General features: G+C 45.4%; 1 protein-coding gene across 1 annotated transcript in view; it reads left to right on the forward strand.

Annotated features, from left to right (window-relative positions):
- MKNK1 (MAPK interacting serine/threonine kinase 1) overlaps positions 1-21,914 on the forward strand; it is a 150,694-nt gene that overhangs the window by 59,314 nt on the left and 69,466 nt on the right. Inside the window, exon 7 of the mRNA XM_069232736.1 lies at positions 17,720-17,824. Within this exon, the coding sequence (XP_069088837.1) occupies positions 17,720-17,824 (105 nt within the window). The remainder of the gene's footprint in view (positions 1-17,719; positions 17,825-21,914) is intronic.

Below are 21,914 nucleotides of genomic sequence, written 5' to 3' on the forward strand. Positions count from 1 at the left end.
GCTTGGCTCCTGCGCGCCTGGAACACATGGTCCCCTCACAGGTTTGGCTACAAGTTGGGCCTTCTGGAATCTGCCACTTTGCTAAGGTGCAATGCCTAGTTCCCTAAGAGTTATGGATCGGATCCTTTGCCGCAACCCGATTGCCCTAGTGTGAATTGCTTGCATGCAGTAGTAATTATTCTTGCACTTTTTTGAGACCCAAGGGTCTTGGTGGCACTGTATACAACTGAAAATAAAACAACGAGGCTGATGTAGCAATGCAAGCTATTGAGTAGGTTTTAAACAATGCTTTGTTTTTGGTCTGTCCAAGTGCAGTTCAGCTGTAGTAACACATACTTTACACTGAGCTTCACACGAACACCCACACCGCAGGCTGTGGCCGCAGCTTTGCCAGTGCACCTTCCAGTGTCCTATCCTCTGTCATTACTGAAGGCTTTTGAACAGGTGTGAATCTGGTATGACGTGCAATTAGGATTCCGAACAGTGGGTGCACTTATGGTACTAAGATGTGGTAGCAATCAACCAGATTAATTTTCAAGTGTCTTGGGTAAAACTGTATTTAATCTAAAAAATAAAAAAAAATAAAGTAGCACACCTACAGTACAATGATTCCTTAGTGATGGGCATCTATCTTAAAAATATTGACAGGTATCCAGACTTATTAGACTGATCTATTTTTTTTTTTTTTTTTTTTTTTCTTTTTTTTTTTTTTTTTTTTTTGAGGGTGCATCCTGTGTGTAGCTGCATCGAGTTTGAGAACAACGGATGCCATTCTCTGCTGTAAAATATGCAATACCATTGTTTGCACACGCTGGTCCAAATGTAGGCTTATTTCTCCTTTTTACTCCTAATTTCCCAATGTGAGATTTTTGTGAGCATGCAGATTTTCAGTACTAATGAATTCTGCAAAATAGTACATGAAATTTACATTTTTGGATGTAAATGACAGTTGTTGGGACTATGAAATCGGGTGCATTAGCGATAAAAGATTATGGTGTTTGGCTTACCTAATTTCTGGTGGTTTAACGAAGTTCAGATAAGCAGGTCAGTAAATGCCATTAACGCTGGTCTCTGGCCCTGCCGGTTCAATACTGTGGATTACTAATGATGTACACAAGCACAGTCCAATAGAGCTCGCGTATCTAGAAAAGGATGTCTTACAAAGATGAAAGGAAGACTTGTTGTGCAGGAACAATGAATCCTGCTCTTAATGTTATGTTGGTAAAAGCAGGAAGATGTGGCATCGTTTCACGATGTGCACAATCATGGTCCAGCTTGAATTCTATTCTTGGCTACCTATTAGGTTCAAACTTTGTGCCTAAAAACTCCTGCCACCCATGTCACCCTTGTTTTCCGCTTTACACCGACTGTTCATCAGTGTTGGGAATTCTGACCTGATGGACATGGATTTCCTTATATCTTGATGTATTGCTGTCTGTATAAAGTATAATCTGAGGTTCGATGCAGCAGAGGACCGCGAAGAACCTTGCAGAACCCCAAATGAATAGCTGAGTTTCTTCAGTATAGTCTTGATCAGTTATGAATTTGAGCCATACTATTGGATTGGTCTTTCCACACACTGCAGTCTAGCAAGATGTTGCAGATGGAGTCAAAGCATTGTGGTTAGCGTTTTATTTTGGTCACCTATTGTGATACCTTGAGGAAGCCCTTCAGTAGTGAAGGTCCTCATACTGCAAGGCATGGTGTACCATCCAAACGCTGCTATCCAATACTCCTGTGTTTAGCAAAAAGTGTCCTTTTTCATGTGTCTAGACTCCTGAATGATGTGCATGAAGATTGTGCGCTTTGTGATTGATGCAATCTGCAAGGATATTCCTTGCAGCACTAGATGGCAGTTCCCTGCAGAATTGCCATCTTTTGCCCTGGGTAAAGGCCAGTTTGACTTTGTACATGACATTGACAGGGCAGTCTATCTCCGAGGCCAGCGAATTGATTTTCCAGCTGACCAATGCAAGTGGGAACTGTAAGTCTGAATCCTGGATGAAGGTGATTAATGGTAATTATGGGACAAGAAGGCATCTCATCAGGAAAGCCAGGAACCCCATCGGGGCACAGATGAGGCTGACACATGTGGACCCAATAGAGGCATGGATTATTACCACACTAGGCATCATTGGGACTCTTAATCATCTTAAACATCTTTTGGACCCTTCCAATGAAAAGGCAAATAACAGATGTTAAACTTTTCATCCTTGGTGTGGTCTCTTAACTTTTTGCCTCTGTTTCCCAGGTTGTTGATGTGCTGGACTCTGTTTTTGCTGCTTTTGTTACTCTGGTCACTGTACCACTTCTAACCAGTGCTAAAGTGCAAGTGCTCCTATACAAAATGTGTATGTAATTGGCTCATCCATGATTGGCATATTTGATTTACTAGTAAGTACCTAGTAAAGTGCACCAGAGGTGCCAGGGCCTGTAAATCAAATGCTACTAGTGGGCCTGCAGCACTGGTTGTGTCAGCCACATATGTAGCTCTGTAAACATGGCTCAGACCTGCCACTGCTTTGTCTGTGTGCAGTTTTAAACTGTAAATTCGACTTGGCAAGTGTACCCACTTGCGAGGCCTAAACCTTCCCTTTTCTTACATGTCAGACACCCCTAAGGTAGGCCCTAGGTAGCCCCAAGGGCTGGGTGCAGTGTATGGTTTAGGTATGACATAATAATGTGTTTTATATGTCCTGACAGTGAAATCTTGCTAAATTCCTTTTTCACTGTTGTAAAGCCTGTCCCCTCATAAGTTAACATGGGGGCTACCTTTAAATTTGATTAAAGTGTAGATTCCCTTTAGGAGCAGATAGACATGTGGAGTTTAGGGGTCTCTGAGCTCACAATTTAAAAATACATCTTTTAGCAAAGTTGATGTTAAGATTGTGTGTTTGAAAATGCCACTTTTAGAAAGTGAGCATTTTCTTGCTTAAACCCTTTCTGTGACTCTACCTGTTTGTGGATTCCCTGTCTGGGTCAGTTTGACAGTTGGGCTGGTTGCACCTCACACTAGACAGTGACTCAAAGGGAGCTGGGTTGTAATCTGCATTTCTTGTTGAGCCATCTGTGCTAGGAGGTAGGGGAGGGGTGGTCACTCACACCTGAAAGGGCTGTGCCTGCCCTAACACAGTGCAGTCTCCAAACCACTGGTGTGTGTGTCTGGGGCCTGGCCTGGTCAAGGCAGGATTTCAGACAAGTGAGACTGTTATTTGAAGTAAGCCTACTTTAAAGGGCAAAATGGATATAAGGGCACCCACAACCAGACTTTAGATCAGTGGTTCCCAACCTGTGGTCCGGGGACCCCTGGGGGTCCGCGAGAGCCTAGAAAATTAAAAAATATTTACAAATTAGGTCCACAGCTTTCAGTAATAACTCAGGCGGGGGGGCCCCAGATTCCCATGATGATTCAGTGGGGGTCCCTGGGTTCCATTAATGTTAAAGTGGGGGTCCACAGAAAGCAAAAGGTTGGGAACCACTGCTTTAGATCACTTCTGGAAACCAAGAGGAACCTCTGTCTGGAGAAGTGCTGCCCTGTCTGTGACTGCTTTGTGGAGCTATCCTGCAGTTGCTGCTTATGCCTGTGCTAGAGGACAAAGACAACTTCTTGTGCCTTCCATCTTGTGAAGAACTCTCCAAGGGCTCGATTTAGAGCTTGCCTCCTGTTTGAAGTCTCGGGGACAGCAAAGACTTCTCTCTGCCAGCACCTGGAGTCTCTGCTGAGACTCCTACCTTGCCAAGTGGTGCCCATCCAGTTTCTGGGGCCCTAAAAGGAGAAGCTGGCAGGCCAAGAGTGAGACATCCACGCACCGACTGCCGTGAGGGGAAAAGATTGACACAACTCCGATCTGCGGCTGAAAAATCGATGCACTGCTGGTTTGGTGGCTGAAGATCGATGCTAGCCTGCAACACAACCAGAAGATCGACACCTGCGGCTGGAGAAACGACGCACAGCATCGCTAATGGAGGCTGGTGAGATCGCAACCCACGCTGCGTGGTGTCGGATCATCGTGCGGCAGGATTTCCGTTGGAAACATCACTGGGTGTGCAAAAACGACACAAGACCTGCCCGGACCAGAGTGCGGTTCGAGTTGACCCATCGCTCTCCTGCGGAGAGAAGAAACTATGCACAGCAACTCGACTGAAGGAGAAACGACACGCAAGGGCTCGCTCGTGAGTGATATAGACTCGTCATAAGCCCTTTTTAACACACTCGCCTGTGTGGGGTTATTTTTTGACACACCCAGGTCCATTTTCACACTAACAGCATTGGCATTGTGTTTAAAATTACATGAAGACTCTATCTTTTTTTTAAATTTTTAATTGATAACTTGACTTGTGTGTTTTAGGTTAATATTCTTTTTCTAAACCAGTGTTGTCATTCTGTAGTGTTCATTAAGTTCCTTTGTGTGTTGGTACAAATACTTTACAGCTAGCACTCTGACGTTAAGCCTACCTGCTTGTTCCAAGCTACCAAGGGGATAAACGGGGGTTAGCTGAGGCTGATTTCTTTTACCCCGACTAGAGTATGGGTCCTTACTTGGGGGGGGGGGGGGGGGGGGGGAGAAAGGGGAAGGGAGATAACCTGACTGCCAACCAAAGACCCCATTTCTAACAACATAGAAGATGTCTGAGATTTATTTTGTATGCCCACCTATTGGATCCTACATTCCACTAGTACAAAAAAGTATTCTCAGGGAGCACACTCCACTAAAACGTTCTCTGGGTGTTTTATCACTGGCTGTTTACACCCACCAGAGTGGTGTAAGGCAATGCCATAAACACTTTTTTATTTTTTTATTTATTTTTTTCCCTTACAGAAGAAACCCTGATCAATGCGGATAGTGAAATGCATAGAATGTTAGGTTTTCCTGTAAGAAGCAGGGCAAACATTCCAGGGGGACAGCCATTGATCATTTTACCTTGCCTGTGGTAATGTAAGTTTAGGTTAGCAAGGATACAGATGAGGCCACTCCTGGTCTCGTTTCCTCACCACCCCCGGCTCACTCTAGCGCTGGCTCACTCTAGCGCTGGCTCACTCTAGCGCTGGCTCACTCTAGCGCTGGCTCACTCTAGCGCTGGCTCACTCTAGCGCTGGCTCACTCTAGCGCTGGCTCACTCTAGCGCTGGCTCACTCTAGCGCTGGCTCACTCTAGCGCTGGCTCACTCTAGCGCTGGCTCACTCTAGCGCTGGCTCACTCTAGCGCTGGCTCACTCTAGCGCTGGCTCACTCTAGCGCTGGCTCACTCTAGCGCTGGCTCACTCTAGCGCTGGCTCACTCTAGCGCTGGCTCACTCTAGCGCTGGCTCACTCTAGCGCTGGCTCACTTTTTAGCTCTCTCACTTGGCATATCTCTTGCTTTCTGACTTGCTCACTTTCTTACGCTAGTGAGTGGAAATGACTCCTGGGGATGGTCTAACCAATGGGGTAAAGATTACCAGGACTAACCATACACGCTTTGGAGATTTTCAAGATGTTAAATGGTTTCCGCCTCACTAAACTTGGGCACTTAGAGCTGTGATGTGTGTGAGGAGTATTATATGGTAATCCTAGTAGCCTCCCACATCTAATAAATAATCGAGATTGAGGCAGGTCCCACAACCACCTCAGACACCATTGTTTTAAAGTAGAACAACCAGACAGGATGCCAAAACAATTATTCTGTAAACACTGTCTCCTAACTTGGAAGTGTAGTTTAAATGATGTATGTAAACACAGCATGACCTATTGTTGGAAATTGGATAACGGGTGGGTGGGTTTGGATTGGGGTGGGGTGGGATGGGCCCTACTAAAGCAGAAACAACGGTCAGGATACAAAACGAGCAGACCATAAATTAACCTGTGCCCAGCCCTCTAGAAGCTTGGCACAGTCGGGCTTGCCTTGGAGGCAATGTGTAAAGTATTTATACAGCACTTTTGAAAAGTACAATTGAACACATTATTTGACAACAAAAATCCAGTCCATAGTACAGGAGGTATGCAATTTTAAAGATTTAATTAAAAATGGCACCTAAAAGCATACCATGTCAACTGTGTCCCAGTCCGGTGAGACCAGATAACAAGTCAGAGTGCAGGCCAGGCCAGCTGAACAAAAGTACCTTCAATCCTGGTTGTGGAGTGATGTGAAGACCTGCATTGAGGATTGTTGCGCAGCACTGGCAATGTGAGGTTCTGGTGTAGAGATGAGTTGTGCAGCTGCAGGTTCTGAAGTTTTGGGTCTTGTGTTGCAAAGTCCTGCTTCAAAGATGTGTCCTGCAGCGGTTCAGATGTGGAGTTGTGTGAGGTGTTAGATCTGTTCTTCTGGAACCACCGCTGGGCTGCCAGAGCATATTCAGACAACTTTCAAGGGCCCATGATCAGGGCTGGGGAGGCATCATTGGAAGGGTTGAACCCAGCACCTGGTCTGTCTGATGTGAGTCCAAGACAGTTGGGGCCTGTTCTGTCCCGGAGTCTTCTGATCAGGAGTCCAGCTGTCTGGGCCTTGGAGTCACTCGGGTGGTCCTGGGTTCAAGATGCAGGGCCAGTACTTCACTAGGGCAGCAGTGAAACAGACCTCCTGACAAAGCAGCACAAGTTGTGAGTCTCCCACAGGTCCCGAAGTGTACTGATGAGTTGGTATCTGAGGGTCTAATATTTATACCTGGCACCCACTTTGCAGTAGAGGATTCTGGAGGTCTCCACCCACAGAAATGCTTGAAGTTTCCTGGACTAAATGCCATGGCCCCTGAATATCTGGTCACAATAGACAAATGTCAAACCCTTTGTGTGCTTAAGCAGAGCGTTTGTGATGTGCAAGTGTGGTAGGTGACGGGTCCTTCTCATCAGCTTAGATGGCCCATCCTGTCAATACCTATTCTCCTTATGTCACTGGCTGGTAGAAATACAAAGACCAACTGCCAGCTATATGTAGTAATGTCACCCATGAAACAGGTTCAGCATGTATACATGGTTGGGACAAGAGCATGCCAACTTTCTAAAAGTGGCACTTTTGTGAATTAAAATCTGACTTTACCCTTGGTGTTTTAAATTGCAATTTTCTTGACACTAAGCTCTGCTCTCAATTGAAAGTCGCCACTTATTAAATGTAATAACAAAACTCCATGCTCTCCCATGAACAGTAGTGAAAAATAAATGTAGGTATTTTTCACTACCAGGACATGTAAAACGAAAGTGTGTCCAACCATTTTAATGCACTGCACCCTGCCCTCTGGACTGTCACGAGCCTATCCTAGAGGTGATTTCTAGTTATTAAAAGTTTTGGTCCTGGAAAGAGGATACTCTTGTCAGGATGAAATGTCCGTTTGAAACTGCACACACAGACTGAAATGACAGACCTGAGATGTTTAAAAGGGGTTATTAAGTAGGTGGTACAAGAAGTGCTGCAGGCCCATTAGTTGTGTTTAAGTTACAGGTTCTGGGTACATGTAAGTATCTAAAGCGGTACTCCAAGTAAATTAAATGTGCCAATTGGGTGTAAGCCAATTCTAACATGCTTCCCCCAATTCTAACATGCTTAAGGGAGAGGGCACAAGCACTTTAGCATGGAGGAGTCCTAAAAGCCAGCAAAACTGGTTCAGAAAACCGGAGAATGAAGGCAAAAAGTTTGACGATGACCCTCCAGAAAGGCCCAAGTCCTACATCCATAAACAGGCTTTGACACAGTCAAAAAAAGGCCCCCTGTGATTGAGAACTGCCTGGCTACGGGACAAAATAAGGGCACTGAACAAGTGCCAACTAGCAGTTGCCTACGGCATGAGGCATTTTCAAAGTACGCCCCATTGTTTTTAAGGAGAGAAAAAAAAAAAAATCTGTAGACTTGAAGCAGGATGTGGCATTCAAGAATGCTTCTTTTTTAATGTTAAAAAAAAAAATGCTCCCAGCTACACCATGCATAGTTGGACAGGTTCATCTATGCCCACTTGGGTCAGGTCAGCCTATTTTCTTCTGGGGTGCACCAATTCACACCTAATCATATTTTCATACTGTCAGCAGTGATAGAAATGTTAGTGGGCCTCCATAGGCTGCAGCTAGGCAAAAAGTCACTATCTAAAAGTAAAATTTCCTCAGTTACACATAATTTGGTTTTGCCATTAAATGGTGTTTTGAATAACTAAGTCTCTGAAATTTTTCTACCTGCTTCCATACAGAAATTTAGTATTATCAAAAGTAATGTTTTTCCTGTGGAAAAAGTCAGCCTGGCTTAAGTGGAAATAGCCTTTTTGAGGCTGTTGCACTGCAAGCACAGGTTTAACATTACATTGCTGTGTGCCATACTTTTAAATAACTTGCTCCGCGACTTAGTCAAGAGGGCCTACTTAGGGGTTCACCTATAATCTTTTTATTTTTAAAGGAAGGTTTTGACCATCAAAAGGGGTTATTTTTACTGGTTGAAGTTGCAGTTTTACAACTGCAACAGTTGGACAACACATGGTAGACCTGCAGTCATGTTATCCATTGTCACTGGAGTGTGTGGCACAGTGGGAGCTTCAGTCCACATTTGACATTTAAGCTACAGGCCCTGGGAACTCTTGGGCATATCTGACTTAGCTACAAGTCCCTTGTATGTGGTACAATGGGGGGTGGAGGAGGGGTATAGCAAATTCATCATGTTGAATGTGTGAGTGTTAGAAGTTGGGTCTCTAGTTGGCAGATGTTTGCATCGTGTCTGGGTATGTACCACAGTCCTAACCAGGATAAGTCAGTTGCACTCCCTAAATGAACCTGTGCTCACTCTCTGGTAGCTTGGTACAGATCAGTCAGGCTTAACTTAAGAGGTAATGCGTAAAGTATTTGTGCAATAGTTGAATTACAGTAGCACAGTGAGACACCACAGCGACTCAATGTCACCTTAGAAAAATTGAGAATATTTATCGAATTAAAAAAAGACCAAAATGAGAAACAAAAAAAGAGATCTGAGATATGTAATTCTAAAGATTTCAGTGAAAATCGGGCATAGAAGAGCAAAGCACAGTGGTTATCTGGTCACGCTGAATTGACTGTCACGTTGAGGCCAACCACAATGGAGCACGAATTGGCTACAGGAACCAGGTTGGGCCAGCTGAACACAGTACCTTAAATCCTGGTGCACAGTCTGCAGGGCCTTGCTTTACGGTGTCTACCTGTTCCAGTGGGCTGGCAGCTGCCCGGCAGGGCTTTGTGGGGCTTCACGTTCCCTTCATTGATTCCTTTGAAGCTGGAAGCTTCACGGCAAGGCAATGCAGGGCTTCCCATTGCTTCGCAGCTGCTTTGATGAAAACCACAGAAGGCAGAGCACCTTAAGCCCTATTCCAAGGGTTCACGACTGGGGTGGCACCACTAGGGAGGGTAGACTCACAGATGGCAGACTTCAGGTGCTGTAGTCAGTGAGTTGCAGCAGTCTTTGTCCCTGAAACTGCAGAAGAACAGGGGGCAAGCCAGCACAGCAATGCAGTTGAAGCCGCAGTCCCCGCCCCCCCCCCCCCCCGACCCACCCCCTTGGCAGCTTCATAGTCCTTCTGCCTGGCAAAGTGTCCATGGTTCCAGTAGAGTTCTGATTTGGTGGGGTTTGGGGTCCAGTATTTCCACTTAAGTGACCTAGTTCTGGACGGTGGGAGAAATTTCCAGGCATTCATTTGAAGTCTGCAGGGTCCCTATCCTGCCTTTCCTGGCTCAAGACAGTTTACTCTACAGGGGGTTATGCAGCACTTTGTGCGAAGAGGACCGGCCCTATTCAAAAGTAATTGAGGCAGTGCTAAGCTCTTTCAAACCACCGCTCCCCTGAACCCCTCCTCCTGTCATCCGAGCAGTTACTGGATCATTAAGTTACACACAGGCTCCCATTGTGTGACTGTCTAGAGGGAATGTACAGAGCACAGTTGCCGTCTTTCCCAGACGTGGCAGAGGTACAAAAATGGTTAAAGTAAGAAAAATGCCAACTTTCTAAAAGTAGCATTTTCAGCCTTGCAATTAAAAATTCAATTTCAGCATAAGCTGTAATTTTAAATTGTGATTCCAGGGACACAACTCCATTATTCTAACTTTTCCCATTTCCACAGCATAGAAATGCATATTGAAGGAAATGGCTCCCTGTTGCAGTTACCCCCCTCCCCAACCACACACTTTTTGCCTGATACTGATGCTGACTTGACTGAGGTGTGCTGGGACCCTGCTAACCAGGCCCCAGCACCAGTGTTCTTTCACCTAAAATGTACCAATGTTTCCACAATTGGCACACCCCTGGCACACAAGTCCCTTGTAAAAGGTACCGGTGGTACCAAGGGCCCTGTGACCAGGGAAGGTCCCTAAGGGCTGCAGCATATGTTGGGCCACCCTAAGGAACCCCTCACCTAACACATGCACACTGCCATTGTAGATTGTGTTGGTGGGGAGAAAAAGGCAACCTCGACATGGCATCCCCCTCCGGATGCCATGCCCACAAAATACTGCCTGTGGCATAGGTAAGTCACCCCTCTAGCAGGCCTTGCAGCCCTAAGGCAGGGTGCACTATACCACAAGTGAGGGCATAGACACTGTAGGGGCATATTGCTCATGCAGCTCAGTCTATTCTTAGACATTGTAAGTACAGTGTGGCCTTATTAAGTATATGGTCTGGGAGTTTGTCAAAAACTTACTCCACAGCTCCATAATGGCTACACTGAATACTGGGAAGTTTGATATCAAACTTCTCAGAATAATAAACCCACACTGATGCCAGTGTTGCATTTATTAAAAAATGCACACAGAGGGCATCTTATAGATGCCCCCTGTATTTTACCCAATTGTTCAGTGCAGGACTGACTGGTCTGTGCCAGCCTGCTGCTGAGAGACGAGTTTCTGACCCCATGTGGTGAGGGCCTTTGTGCTCTGAGGACAAACAAAAGCCTGCTCTGGGTGGAGGTGCTTCTCACCTCCCCCCTGCAGGAACTGTAACACCTAGCAGTGAGCCTCAAAGGCTCAGGCTTCGTGTTACAATGCCCCAGGGCACTCCAGTTAGTGGAGCTGCCCGCCCCTGGACACAGCCCCCACTTTTGGCGGCAAGTCCAGGGGAGATAATGAGAAAAACAAGGAGTCACCCACCAGTCAGGACAGCCCTAAGCTTAGGTGACCCCTGCCTTTAGAAATCCTCCATCTTGATTTTGGAAGAGCCCCTCCCTCCACCCACCCACCAAAAGAGCCACCCTAAAGGACGGTAGCCATTGGCTATTGCCCTCCCAGACCTAAACACACCCCTGAATTCAGTATTTAGGGGCTCCCCAGAACCTAGGAAACTAGATTCCTGCAACCTGAAGATGAAGGAATGCTGACCTGAAGCCCTGCAGAGAAGATGGACACCAACTGCTTTGGCCCCAGCCCTACTGGCCTTTCTCCCCACTTCAAGAAAAACAGTGACACGTCCCCCAGGGTCCAGTGACCTCTGAAGCCTTTGAGGACTACCCTGCATCTAAAAGGACCAAGAAGCTCCCGAGGACAGCGGCCCTGTTCACAAGAACTGCAACTTTGCAACAAAGAAGCAACTTTTAAAGACCACACGTTTCCCGCCAGAAGCGTGAGACTTTCCACTCGACCTGCGGAAGACTAACTCTACAGGGAGGACTCCCCTGCGACTGCGAGCCCGTGAGTAGCCAGAGTTGGACCCCTCCCTGAACCCACACCGCGACACCTGCAGAGGGAATCCAGAGGCTCCCCCTGACCGCGACTGCCTGCTTCAAGGAACCCTACGCCTGGAAAACACACTGCACCCGCAGCCCCCAGGACCTGAAGGAACCGAACTCCAGTGCAGGAGCACTGTGTCCATTTTTAAAATGGCTTATTGCCGTTTTTTGCCAAAACTGTACATGCTATTGTGGTGATTCAAAGCTCCTAAGATACCCGAGTGAAATACCTTCCATCTAAAGTATTGTTTGTAAATCTTGAACCTGTGGTTCTTAAAATAAACTAAGAAAATATATTTTTCTATATAAAAACCTATTGGCCTGGAATTGTCTGTGTGTTCCTCATTTATTGCCTGTGTACAACAAATGCTTTACACTACCCTCTAAGCCTACTGCTCGACCACACTTCCACAAAATAGAGCATTAGAATTCTCTTTTTGCCACTATCTTACTTCTAAGGGGAACCCTTGGACTCTGTGCATGCTATTTCTTACTTTGAAATAGTACATACAGAGCCAACTTCCTACACAAATCCACTGTTGCAGTGCTACAGCATTACCCTGGGGCTTTCTGTGCCCTAAGAAGCTGCCTCACATGAAAACCCAGTGCCACCCAGTATAAGGATTGAGTCCTAGACTGATATGCAAAGACTGATGGTGTCTATCTGCATATTCCTTTTTTTTTTTTTTTTTCCACAACTTTACATAGTATACAAGGAATATTTTATACCATTCTTAATTCTAATCGTAGCTCCTCTTGGCTTGATTGACATATGTATAGGTTCTGTAGTCTGTTGTAAACGTGTTCAATTACTAAACAACTTGAGCAAATATTTACATTCCTAGTTTTCGATTGTTCTGTCAAATAATATTGACGATGCCAAAGATAATTATCGTAAAGTAATACAAATAGTATCTCAAATCGTGTATTATAACAGACTTATAAAAGAACACGTTCGCTCTGTGATATTCTTGTCGTGCAGCCCTGTTACACTGATAGTCGGGCTTAACAGTCAATCTCTTCACTACCCCATCCCGTATCTCCAGGGGTAAATCATGTAGTTGATGATCTTCCTTAATAGGGGATAGTCCTCCCCCCTGATGAGTAAGATATATGTGGGGAAGGTAGAAATAAACATATGTTGTGGGAGAGCGACAGGTGAGAAGGGGGGAAAAAGGTCGTTTTGAGTAACTTCCAACTGTGGGCTAGAAGTTAAGGGCAAGGTAGGTTAATCCAACATAGTATGACAGGAGATGATGCCCTAATTATGATATATGGGGGCTAGGACTTGGGGAAGACCTTGATGTAGCGATATGGGTGTGAAACTCAAAGGTGTAACAACTTCTCAAGTGTCACTGCTAATGGCTGAGAGATGTGACTTGAAGCGTTGTATGGAGCAGATGTGAAATGGTCAAGGATGGATGATGTATGAGATCTGAAGGAAAAAAGGGGAAGGGGGGACCTATCAAATTGGGGGGGGGGGGGGGGTAACGTTGCGGGCTTACTGAAGAGAATAAGAGAAGAAAATGGAAGGGAAAGAATGAGGAATCAAAATAGAGAAGAGAGGGGTAAGGAGGGACCGGAATATAGACCAATATGGATGTGGAAATAAGATTGGTGGTGCTAGGGATGATAACAATAAGAACTGTAATAATGACCATAGTAACCGTAATAGGAACAACTGCAGCAGTGACTGGGGGGTGGGGGGGGGGGAGAGAAGAGAATCATATATATATATATATGTGTAGAATTGTGATAATGGGATAGAGTGGAGATGGTAGGGCAGACGGGGCAATAACAATGCGGGGGTGGGGAAGTTAAGGGGCATGGGGATGAGGGAAGGGATGAGTGATGACTGACAACGAGGGATCGGCGAATCCACGGAAAACTGATAGTTTTCTGTCGGATCATTATTGGATTATGGGGATACAATAAAATAGTGGGTGGCTGTGTATATTTAAGTGTTGTAAGGGGCATGTTCCCACTGCATAGGTTGGTTGAGATTTCTTTGAAGAGGATTTAGTCCTGTGGCCCCAAGAGAAAGGGTGACCAGGTCTGTAGGTACTTTGATTCTATCCTGTAAGCTGTAAATGAGTTGTTCATGGGTGGCTGCGTGATACATCGACACCAACCATTCTTCATGGGAGGGAGCGGCTGCTGCACGCCAGTGTCTAAGAATACATAATTTTGCCGTGGCCAGCACTGTATGTAGTCTGCTTTGTGTTCGGGAAAGATTGTAGAGCTCCCCAGTATCGTGCAGCAATAGGAAAGATTGGGTGAGGAGTGGGGGGAGAGGTAGGGCTTCCTGGAGGGTGTTTCCCACTGACCACCAAAAAGATTGTATGGCAGACAGTCGTGTAAGATGTGAATTAGATTTCAGCATGTGTGTGGGCATCTCCAGCAGGTTGCATGGGGGTAGGAGTCCTGCTGCGCGTAGTTTCTGTGGGGTCCAGTACCAGTCATGTAGGGTCTTAAAGAGACTGAACTTTAGGTGGGCCTCACGTGCGCCTAGATCTCTGGCCTCAATCAAGTCTGTCCAGTCCTCTAGGTCATAGTCTGTCTGTAGGCGTGTCTGCCATTTATTCTTAAGGGAGTTCAGGAGAGGGAGTAAAAAGAGGTGCCGGTTTAATAATGCCTGCAGTCTGGATACTGCTCCCTTCAGTTGCCCCCAACTTTCCAGGCAGTGTAGTAGGCAGTGTAGTATTGGGGAGAGTGGGAGTCGTCGGGGAGAGGGTCCTAGCCGTTGTATCAGACTATCTGAGTTGGAGATAGCGCCATGAATAATATTCTGGGAGATCGAATTCTGCCTGGAGTTCTCTGAATGTTTTCCATGTGTCCCCGATATGAATTGGTCTACTCATGATACCTCTTTGATGGCAGTCCCTCAAGACAATAGTCTTCCCTAATCCGAAACCCTTTATTGCCCCATAGTGGGGGCTCTGCCATGTAGATGGGGTCTATTTTAAGGGATCGGTGCACCTGTCGCCAAACTTTCCTCATGGCTCATCATGGGATTGGGTCGGTGGCCCATCTGGCCTGTATCATAGAGCATCTGAAGGCCATAGGACAAGCCTGTAAGTGCTTGTTCTACGTCCACCCATAGTGGTCGGTCTCTTGCATTCGGGAGTAGGTAGACCAGTTGCGAGAGGTGTAGCGCGGAGGCATAATGTTTAACCAAGGGGAGGTTTAGACCACCACATTTACGTCTGGCTAACAGTGTGGATCTGGGTAGTCGCGGGCGTATGGATCCCCAGGCGACAGCACGGATGTGGTGGTCGATCTCTCGTACAATAGATGGGGCTATATGTAGGGGGAGCATGCCTAGGACGTACAGAAATCTTGGTAAGGTCACCATTTGCACCGCTTGCACTCTGCCCCACATAGAAAGGCCCAACTGGCTCCACTTCTCAAAATCCCGCTTCATATTACTGAGCAGTGGGTCTAAATTATCTGTCACTGTTATCCAACCCTGTGTTTATGTCGATGCCTAAGTACCGAGACGGGATTGTTTCCATTTGACCGGAAGTCCTTGTGTTGAGGTGCTGACTGACTGGGGATAGTGGTAGGGCTTCGCTTTTATCCCAGTTGATCCTGTACCCCGAGAGGTTCACATTCTGTTAGTATCTCGAAGGGCTGGGAGGGAGTTGGATAGATCTGGGAGGGTAAGTAAAATGTCATCTGCATACAAATAGATTACTGAGTTCACACCTGGTAGCGGGATTCCTGATTTAAGGTTGGAGCTACGGATAACCGCTGCTAAGCGTTCTACAGCTAGTAGGAATTGAAGAGGGGACAGTGGACAGCCCTGATGTCTCCCTCTACGAATCGAGAAGGTATCCGAGAGGAACCCTCAGCAGTTCACCTGGGCTGTCGGAATCCTATAATAGACGCACTTTATTGATGAAACTGTCCCCTAACCCAAAACGTTTTAGGATTTCAAAAAGGTACCACAATTCTATTCGATCGAATGCCTTTTCGGCATCCAATCAGAGGGCTAAGGCTTCCTCTCGCTTATCTCGTGCTGACCAGATAGCATGAAAGAGTGTGCAGAGGTGATTCCTTGAACGGCCCGGTACAAAGCCTACTTGGGTGTGGTGAATTAGAGAGGGGATTACTTTTTTTAGACTGGAAGCCAATATCCCTGTCAATATCTTACTATCCCCGTTGAGAAGATGGGGCGGTAGCTTCTGCTGAGAAGTGGGTCTTTTCCAGGTTTTGGTAAAACTGTGATAGAGGCTTTATTAGAAAGAGGGTGTAAAGAGCCCTCCTGGTCTACCCCTTTGAATGCCTCGTATAAGACTTCCCCTGTGTTTGGTTCCCGTCCATTTATAGAATTTGGATGTGAACCCATCCTCACGGTGCTTTGTGATGTAAGTTGGCTATTGCCTGTTGTGTATCTAATTTACTAATGTCGCCATCAAAGTGCCCTGCCGTCAGCTGAGACCGGGTAGATCTACTCTTTGTAGAAAAGTGTCTAGAAGAGTAGTGTCTTGACCGTTTCTGGGGTATATGGGGGGGGGGGGGGGGAGGGGTGATAAGTGTTATCTTGGGTGTGTATTGCTGATATGGCTAGTGCGGCTTCTTGTTGGCGGAGTTGGGCTGCTATCAGGTGACCTGCTTTCTCCCAGTGTTGGCCCTTCAACCTTTGTAATGCATATTCCGCTTGTGAGGTATAGATAGAGTTAAGCTCCATTTTGGCCTGTTCTAGATGGCGGTGGTTGGATGGGGCGGGGCTTCTCGTGTATTCCCTGGTGGCATGGGCTATTCTAACTTCTAGCGTGTGCTATTGGACCCTTCTATGGGCATTGGAAATGGCCGCCTCCCTCATTAGCTGCTCTCTAATAGTTGCCTTCGCTGCTGCCCAGAGAAGCTGCAGTGAGGATACCGAGCCCTTCTCGTTCAGGTATGTGGCTATGTGAGTCTTGAGTTGTTCCTTTCCTTTCGGGGTTCGGTATCTGTGGTTAGAGAGGCGCCAAGGCTTGCAGCCGGGCATAATCATCCAGAGTTCAAGGGTTAATAAAACCGGGGAGTGATCTGATAGTGCGGCCACAAGGATTTCTGCTGATCTAATCAATTGCATCATCCAGTGGTTTAGTATAAAATAGTCAAGCTGCGATTGAGTCCCATGTACCAAGGAGACAAAGGTGTATTCCTTACTGGAGGGGTGGGAAAGACTCCAACAGTCTAGGCCATGGTCTGAAAGGATGTCCTGTAATAGGGCTCTGTCTGCGTTGTTGCCCGAATCAAGAGGAGCGGTCTAGGATAGCGTCTTGGACTATGTTCCAATCCCTTCCTAGTATATATTGTGAGGCGCTGATCTGCGTTAGCAGGCGGTTGAGAGAGAGAAGGAGCGTTTGGAGCTGGTGTGGCACATATATTGAGCCTATACAGATTGTGGACTATCCTACCATAAGTTTGGCGAGGATGTAACACCCTTCCGGGTCATGACATGTCTTAAGTAATCGGAATTGTAGTGAGCAACGGAGAAGTATTGCCACTCCATCTCCTTCCTGTTCCCTGTGTACTTCCGGTATAGACGGTAGTCCGCTGTAAAGTCTTACATACCCAGTCTCTATGGAGTGTCTCTGATTCTGATGGGGAAAGATGTGTTTCCTGTAGTTAGGCAATGTTTGCATGTTTGTGTATATTCCTCTTAAGACTGTCACCTTCTCTGTTCGATTTCAGTGACCAGTATGTGCTAAGGACATGTGTTTTAGTTTAAGTGGAGGCTGTCTGTGTAACTCCACAAAATAGATAACTGCATAACTCCATACTGGCTAACTCCATAAATTGAAAAATGGGAGTAGCTCAACTAGAGCCTATATGAGCATGTGTGGGAAAAGTATCCAGTTTAAAATGCCTGAAGCAGAGGTGTGTGAGAATACAGTAAACCTAAATTGTACAGCTATCCAGCAGTTTAATCGATGCATGGTTAATCTGATCTACAGAAGCATTTGCATCTCTGATTTGGCACTTTAATAGCTATTGACTAATCTGATTTTTGTGTTTTTTTTGTTTGTCAACTCTACGAACCCTTGCCCCTCCACCTCCCTTTCTTTCCCCCCCCCCCCCCCTCTTCAAAACTGCAGGTTCCATACTTAGTCACATTCAAAGACGTAAGCACTTTAATGAAAGGGAGGCCAGCAAGGTGGTCAAAGATATTGCCACTGCATTGAATTTCCTCCATACTAAAGGTAAGCTACTCTTGGAGACTCCAAAAGGTAAGGCTTTATGTGCAGTGGGTGCAAGTAGAAAATATGAACAGACAAATGAGCAAGCAAAATTATATTTTAATTTGAGCCAAATTGTACGCAGAAAAAATACAAATCTATAATGTCACTGAATTTTGGGGGTTTCCAGGTGTTTAACAATGATTGAATGCTTGACATTAATCGCACTCCAAATCAAGGATGCACATCTGATATTGCTTTTGTTAAGCTTGTTTCATATGTCCAAGACAGTTTTGTGTAAAGCCATATGCAACTAATGTGCATAACATACACTGTTGGTTAAATGAAATCCTTGTCTACTGCAAAAGCCCAGGTTGCTTATAATGTACATTGCTACTGTGTCCAGCAAAACCTGTTTCATAATCAAATGGAAAATTGTGATTCATGCAATGTGCTGTGCCAGTTTAACATTTTAAATTTCAGCAAGCCCTCTGTGGTTGGCTGGACGCTTGAACGCAGTGAAAGCTGTTTGTGTTTAATTTCCAAGTGGGGAATGCTGGTACTGTAGTTTATCTTCTGTTATATGCCTAGCAGAATATGCCTGTATCGAGTTCGACATTAAGAATAAAAGATTTTGAAAAAGAAGGCCCAGGGCGGCTTGATATCTCTGGCCTTCATGAGATATGTATAACCCTGTTTTACCTGTAGCTCTCCGGCCACCGACCTATCGCTTCTATTACCTAATGGAGGTGGCCTAAGACCGCTTCTGCTTTCAAAGGCCTAGTAGAGAACATTAATGAACATTTCAATTTCTGCTATGTTCATAATAGTCTGTTTGGGGTTAATAGAGACGATGCAGTTGTATGCCCTTGCTAGCACTGGCATTAAATAAATCTAAATGTGAGCTCTGCACTGTAGGTACCTGGTCCTTGCACATCATTTTCCAAATTAAAAATTTGAGGTGGCTCCTGAATCCCAAAACTATTGGTGCATTTTGTGGTCTGTAAATATTGAGGATTACTGGGATCTGTCTGGGAAAAGTCAAATAATAGTTTTCCTTCAAGTAAGATGACAAATCTCCATAGATTCACACTGCATACCTTGTGTACTTACCAATACCTAAGGATTGATTCAGTCACTTTTCTTGATTGAAACATACAACAGAGTATATTTTTGGTGCATGTGGATATATAGATAGATATATATATATAGAGATTATTTTTTTTATTTTTTTTGTAAGTCTAAGCATTTCATTCACAAATTTGTATTTACTTTCACAGATGCCAGCCTGCAAAATCTTTGTTTATACATCTGTGGTTGAACTCTGAAGCTAGTCCATAAATTTTCTTGTACTTGATTGAGTCAATTCCAAAAGTACTTTCACTTTTAGGTACAGCTTTTAGCAGCTCAGCCCTGTCCCAAATGTTAGACCAGGAAAACTCACATTTAGGCCTTTAATATTCCTCGCATTGACAGATACCATTGACATCCCATATCTCTGGTCAGGATGCTCCAGAACTTGTAAGGTTTTTGATACTTTTTCCTTTTGGTTCTTTTGCATGCTGAAATCGTGAAAACAAATTTCCCCACATTGGTAATTGGTGCCAAGGCTTTTCTTCAAGTTTGCTGTCCATATATTCCACCCCCTTCCCCCCCAAAAAATCCTCCCGCTCCTGTGAAACGACAATGAAATATGCAGTCAGCTGTTGCCTGTGTTAATGTGCCACAATGTAGGCTCAGTGTAGCACTTCTGTATATAGTTGAATATCGTTCATCCAAAGAAGGCAATGGGCTGATACTAAACAGTCTAACTATAATTTATTTGCAAGCTTTTGTGACAGTCGGCACTTCATCAGGTGTGCTTCCAACAAACATTAGTTACAAAAATAACAAGGAGGTTAGCTTCCCTCCAGAATCCCTACACTTTTTATATTTGTGGAAGCAGAAATAATTTATCTAGTTACTTTGTTCTGCAAATTTCATTCACTTCTGTTAATGGGCGGATTGAAATATCTTCATTTATGTTCTCCAACCGTCAGTCTTGAAATTTCTCAGGTCAACCTCAGTATCTCATCCACTGAGTTTTTTTTTTTTTTTGTTTGGGGACTTAACTTCCTGTTAAAATAGGAAAAGCAGGACTTCAGAACCAAGACTGATAAGTAGGATGCTTTAGTAGTCTATCTCCGACTATGCCCACAGAGTTCTTTATATTTACACACCGTAGAGAACCCCAGCAATGCCTGCTGCCCATCTGAAGTGGTAGAACAATAGTGTGCAACCAGGCCTTGAGCTTAGCAACAGGTCGATGGAGGGGAGGGGCTGAGCAGGGGTTTGGTTCCTGGAATGGGGAAAGGCACATGATTCTGAAAACATGGTGTCTGCTCCTTTCCATGTGCAAATAAGTGGCACTGCTTACTACACAGGTGGAGGTGCAAGCTGACACAGATGCTAAACGCAAATACAGCCACACCATGTTTGATGTCCCTGCAGCTTTCTGAAAGACTAGCGCTGCACATTAAAGGTCTGCATAGCTGCATGCAGCAAATGGCTATACCGACCAGAGTTTGGGATCTGAACCCTGGTGCATTAGTTACCGGCCAGTGAAGGAATAGTGCAGCAAGGTGGGGAATAAGCCTTTCCTGGCACACTTTTTTTTTTTTTTTTTTTTGTGTATAATAAACTTTTTGACCAGCAGTCCCCAGTGAGTCCGCCTGTGTTGCATGTGAGTCGAGCTCCTGTGATCCAATTTTGGCCCAGTTATTTGGACTTCACCTACTGGAAATTTAAATGCTGATGTGAAGGATTCTTAGTTTCCCTTCCAGTAGTAGCTGAATCCAATTTCTTACCCCTCTTGAGGTCACAGTGGAATCGAGAAATGTCAAATAAGATTGTGGCACTCTACAGACATAGAGGAGTATACCTACTAATCATCCATCCATCCATCCACCAACCACTCCAATGATTTCTTCCAAACCGATGAAAGCTCTGGGGTCTGCCTTCCCACAAGGCAGCCCATAAGACCTTGGACATGCCATCCCCTCAACAATGGCTTACTGCCAAGCCTCCTTTAGAAGCATCCTTGTTGGGCAGTCTGGCCTGGAGAGAACGTGTGGTGGGCCATGCTTCAGCAACACTGCCACTTTGCACCGTTAAAGGGCCCAACCCAGAAATGCAGACACATGATTGTCCAGTGCACGTTTGGCACTTTCCTCCTGAAGTTCTCTGTACAAGTCTTTGCTTATTGAAGTGTCCCTCCTTTATCTTGTGTTGTATTTTGCTGGCAAACCACCTACGAATCAGTAAAAATACAAGATCATAACTCCATTCCTCTTTGGTGCTTGTGTAGGCTGGCAGTTTTCCTTGGGCTTTCGGATCAGTGATTCCTTACAGTGGTGTCATTAAGCTGCTGCTGTGCATAATTAACATGCTTACTTTGGATGTGGTGATCACAATAGTGGGCTGACAATCTATCAGCAGGAGCTGAGCATAAATCAACAATATGAACGAGAGCCAACATTTTCCCCCAGCTATTTAGTCATCGGTGCGCCCCTCAATCTCTACTTACCACATTGCCAAAAAGTCCCTTGCTTTGGGAACTAAATGTAGCATTGGAGATTTGGTCTGTCTTAAGTTGACTGTGGCCCAAGTGAAAACATAACTTTGCCACTTCACTAAATTGAGTACTCTTGGGCATAGTTTCCTCATTTGACAAAACTTGAACTACTACCGGCATGTCAGTCCACCAGCTAGACTCTTGTCTTTCCTTCAAAACATATGGGCACTGATTTCCTACAGAAGGATACCTGCAGGAGGGCAGCACATCAGCAGAACAGGGGCTATGTAATGCATAAACATCAATGGTCAAATATTTGGAAAATATAGTATGGTGCCCCAAATGCGGCTAAATAGACACTTAGGCCCATATTTAAGGACTTTGTCGAGCAGGGCAGCTGCTCGACAAATACCTGATGCAGGGCAGGTCGCTTTGCTGCACTGCCCTGCATCATAGGGAAAGGGCGGGAATGTGCTGTATTTATCCAATATGGCACATTCCTTCCATTCCCCTGCACTGGCAGCCTTTTTGATGCAGAGCACCAATGCAGACACCCTGGCC

This window comes from Pleurodeles waltl, chromosome 4_2 (assembly GCF_031143425.1).
Source record: "Pleurodeles waltl isolate 20211129_DDA chromosome 4_2, aPleWal1.hap1.20221129, whole genome shotgun sequence".
Taxonomy (NCBI): domain Eukaryota; kingdom Metazoa; phylum Chordata; class Amphibia; order Caudata; family Salamandridae; genus Pleurodeles; species Pleurodeles waltl.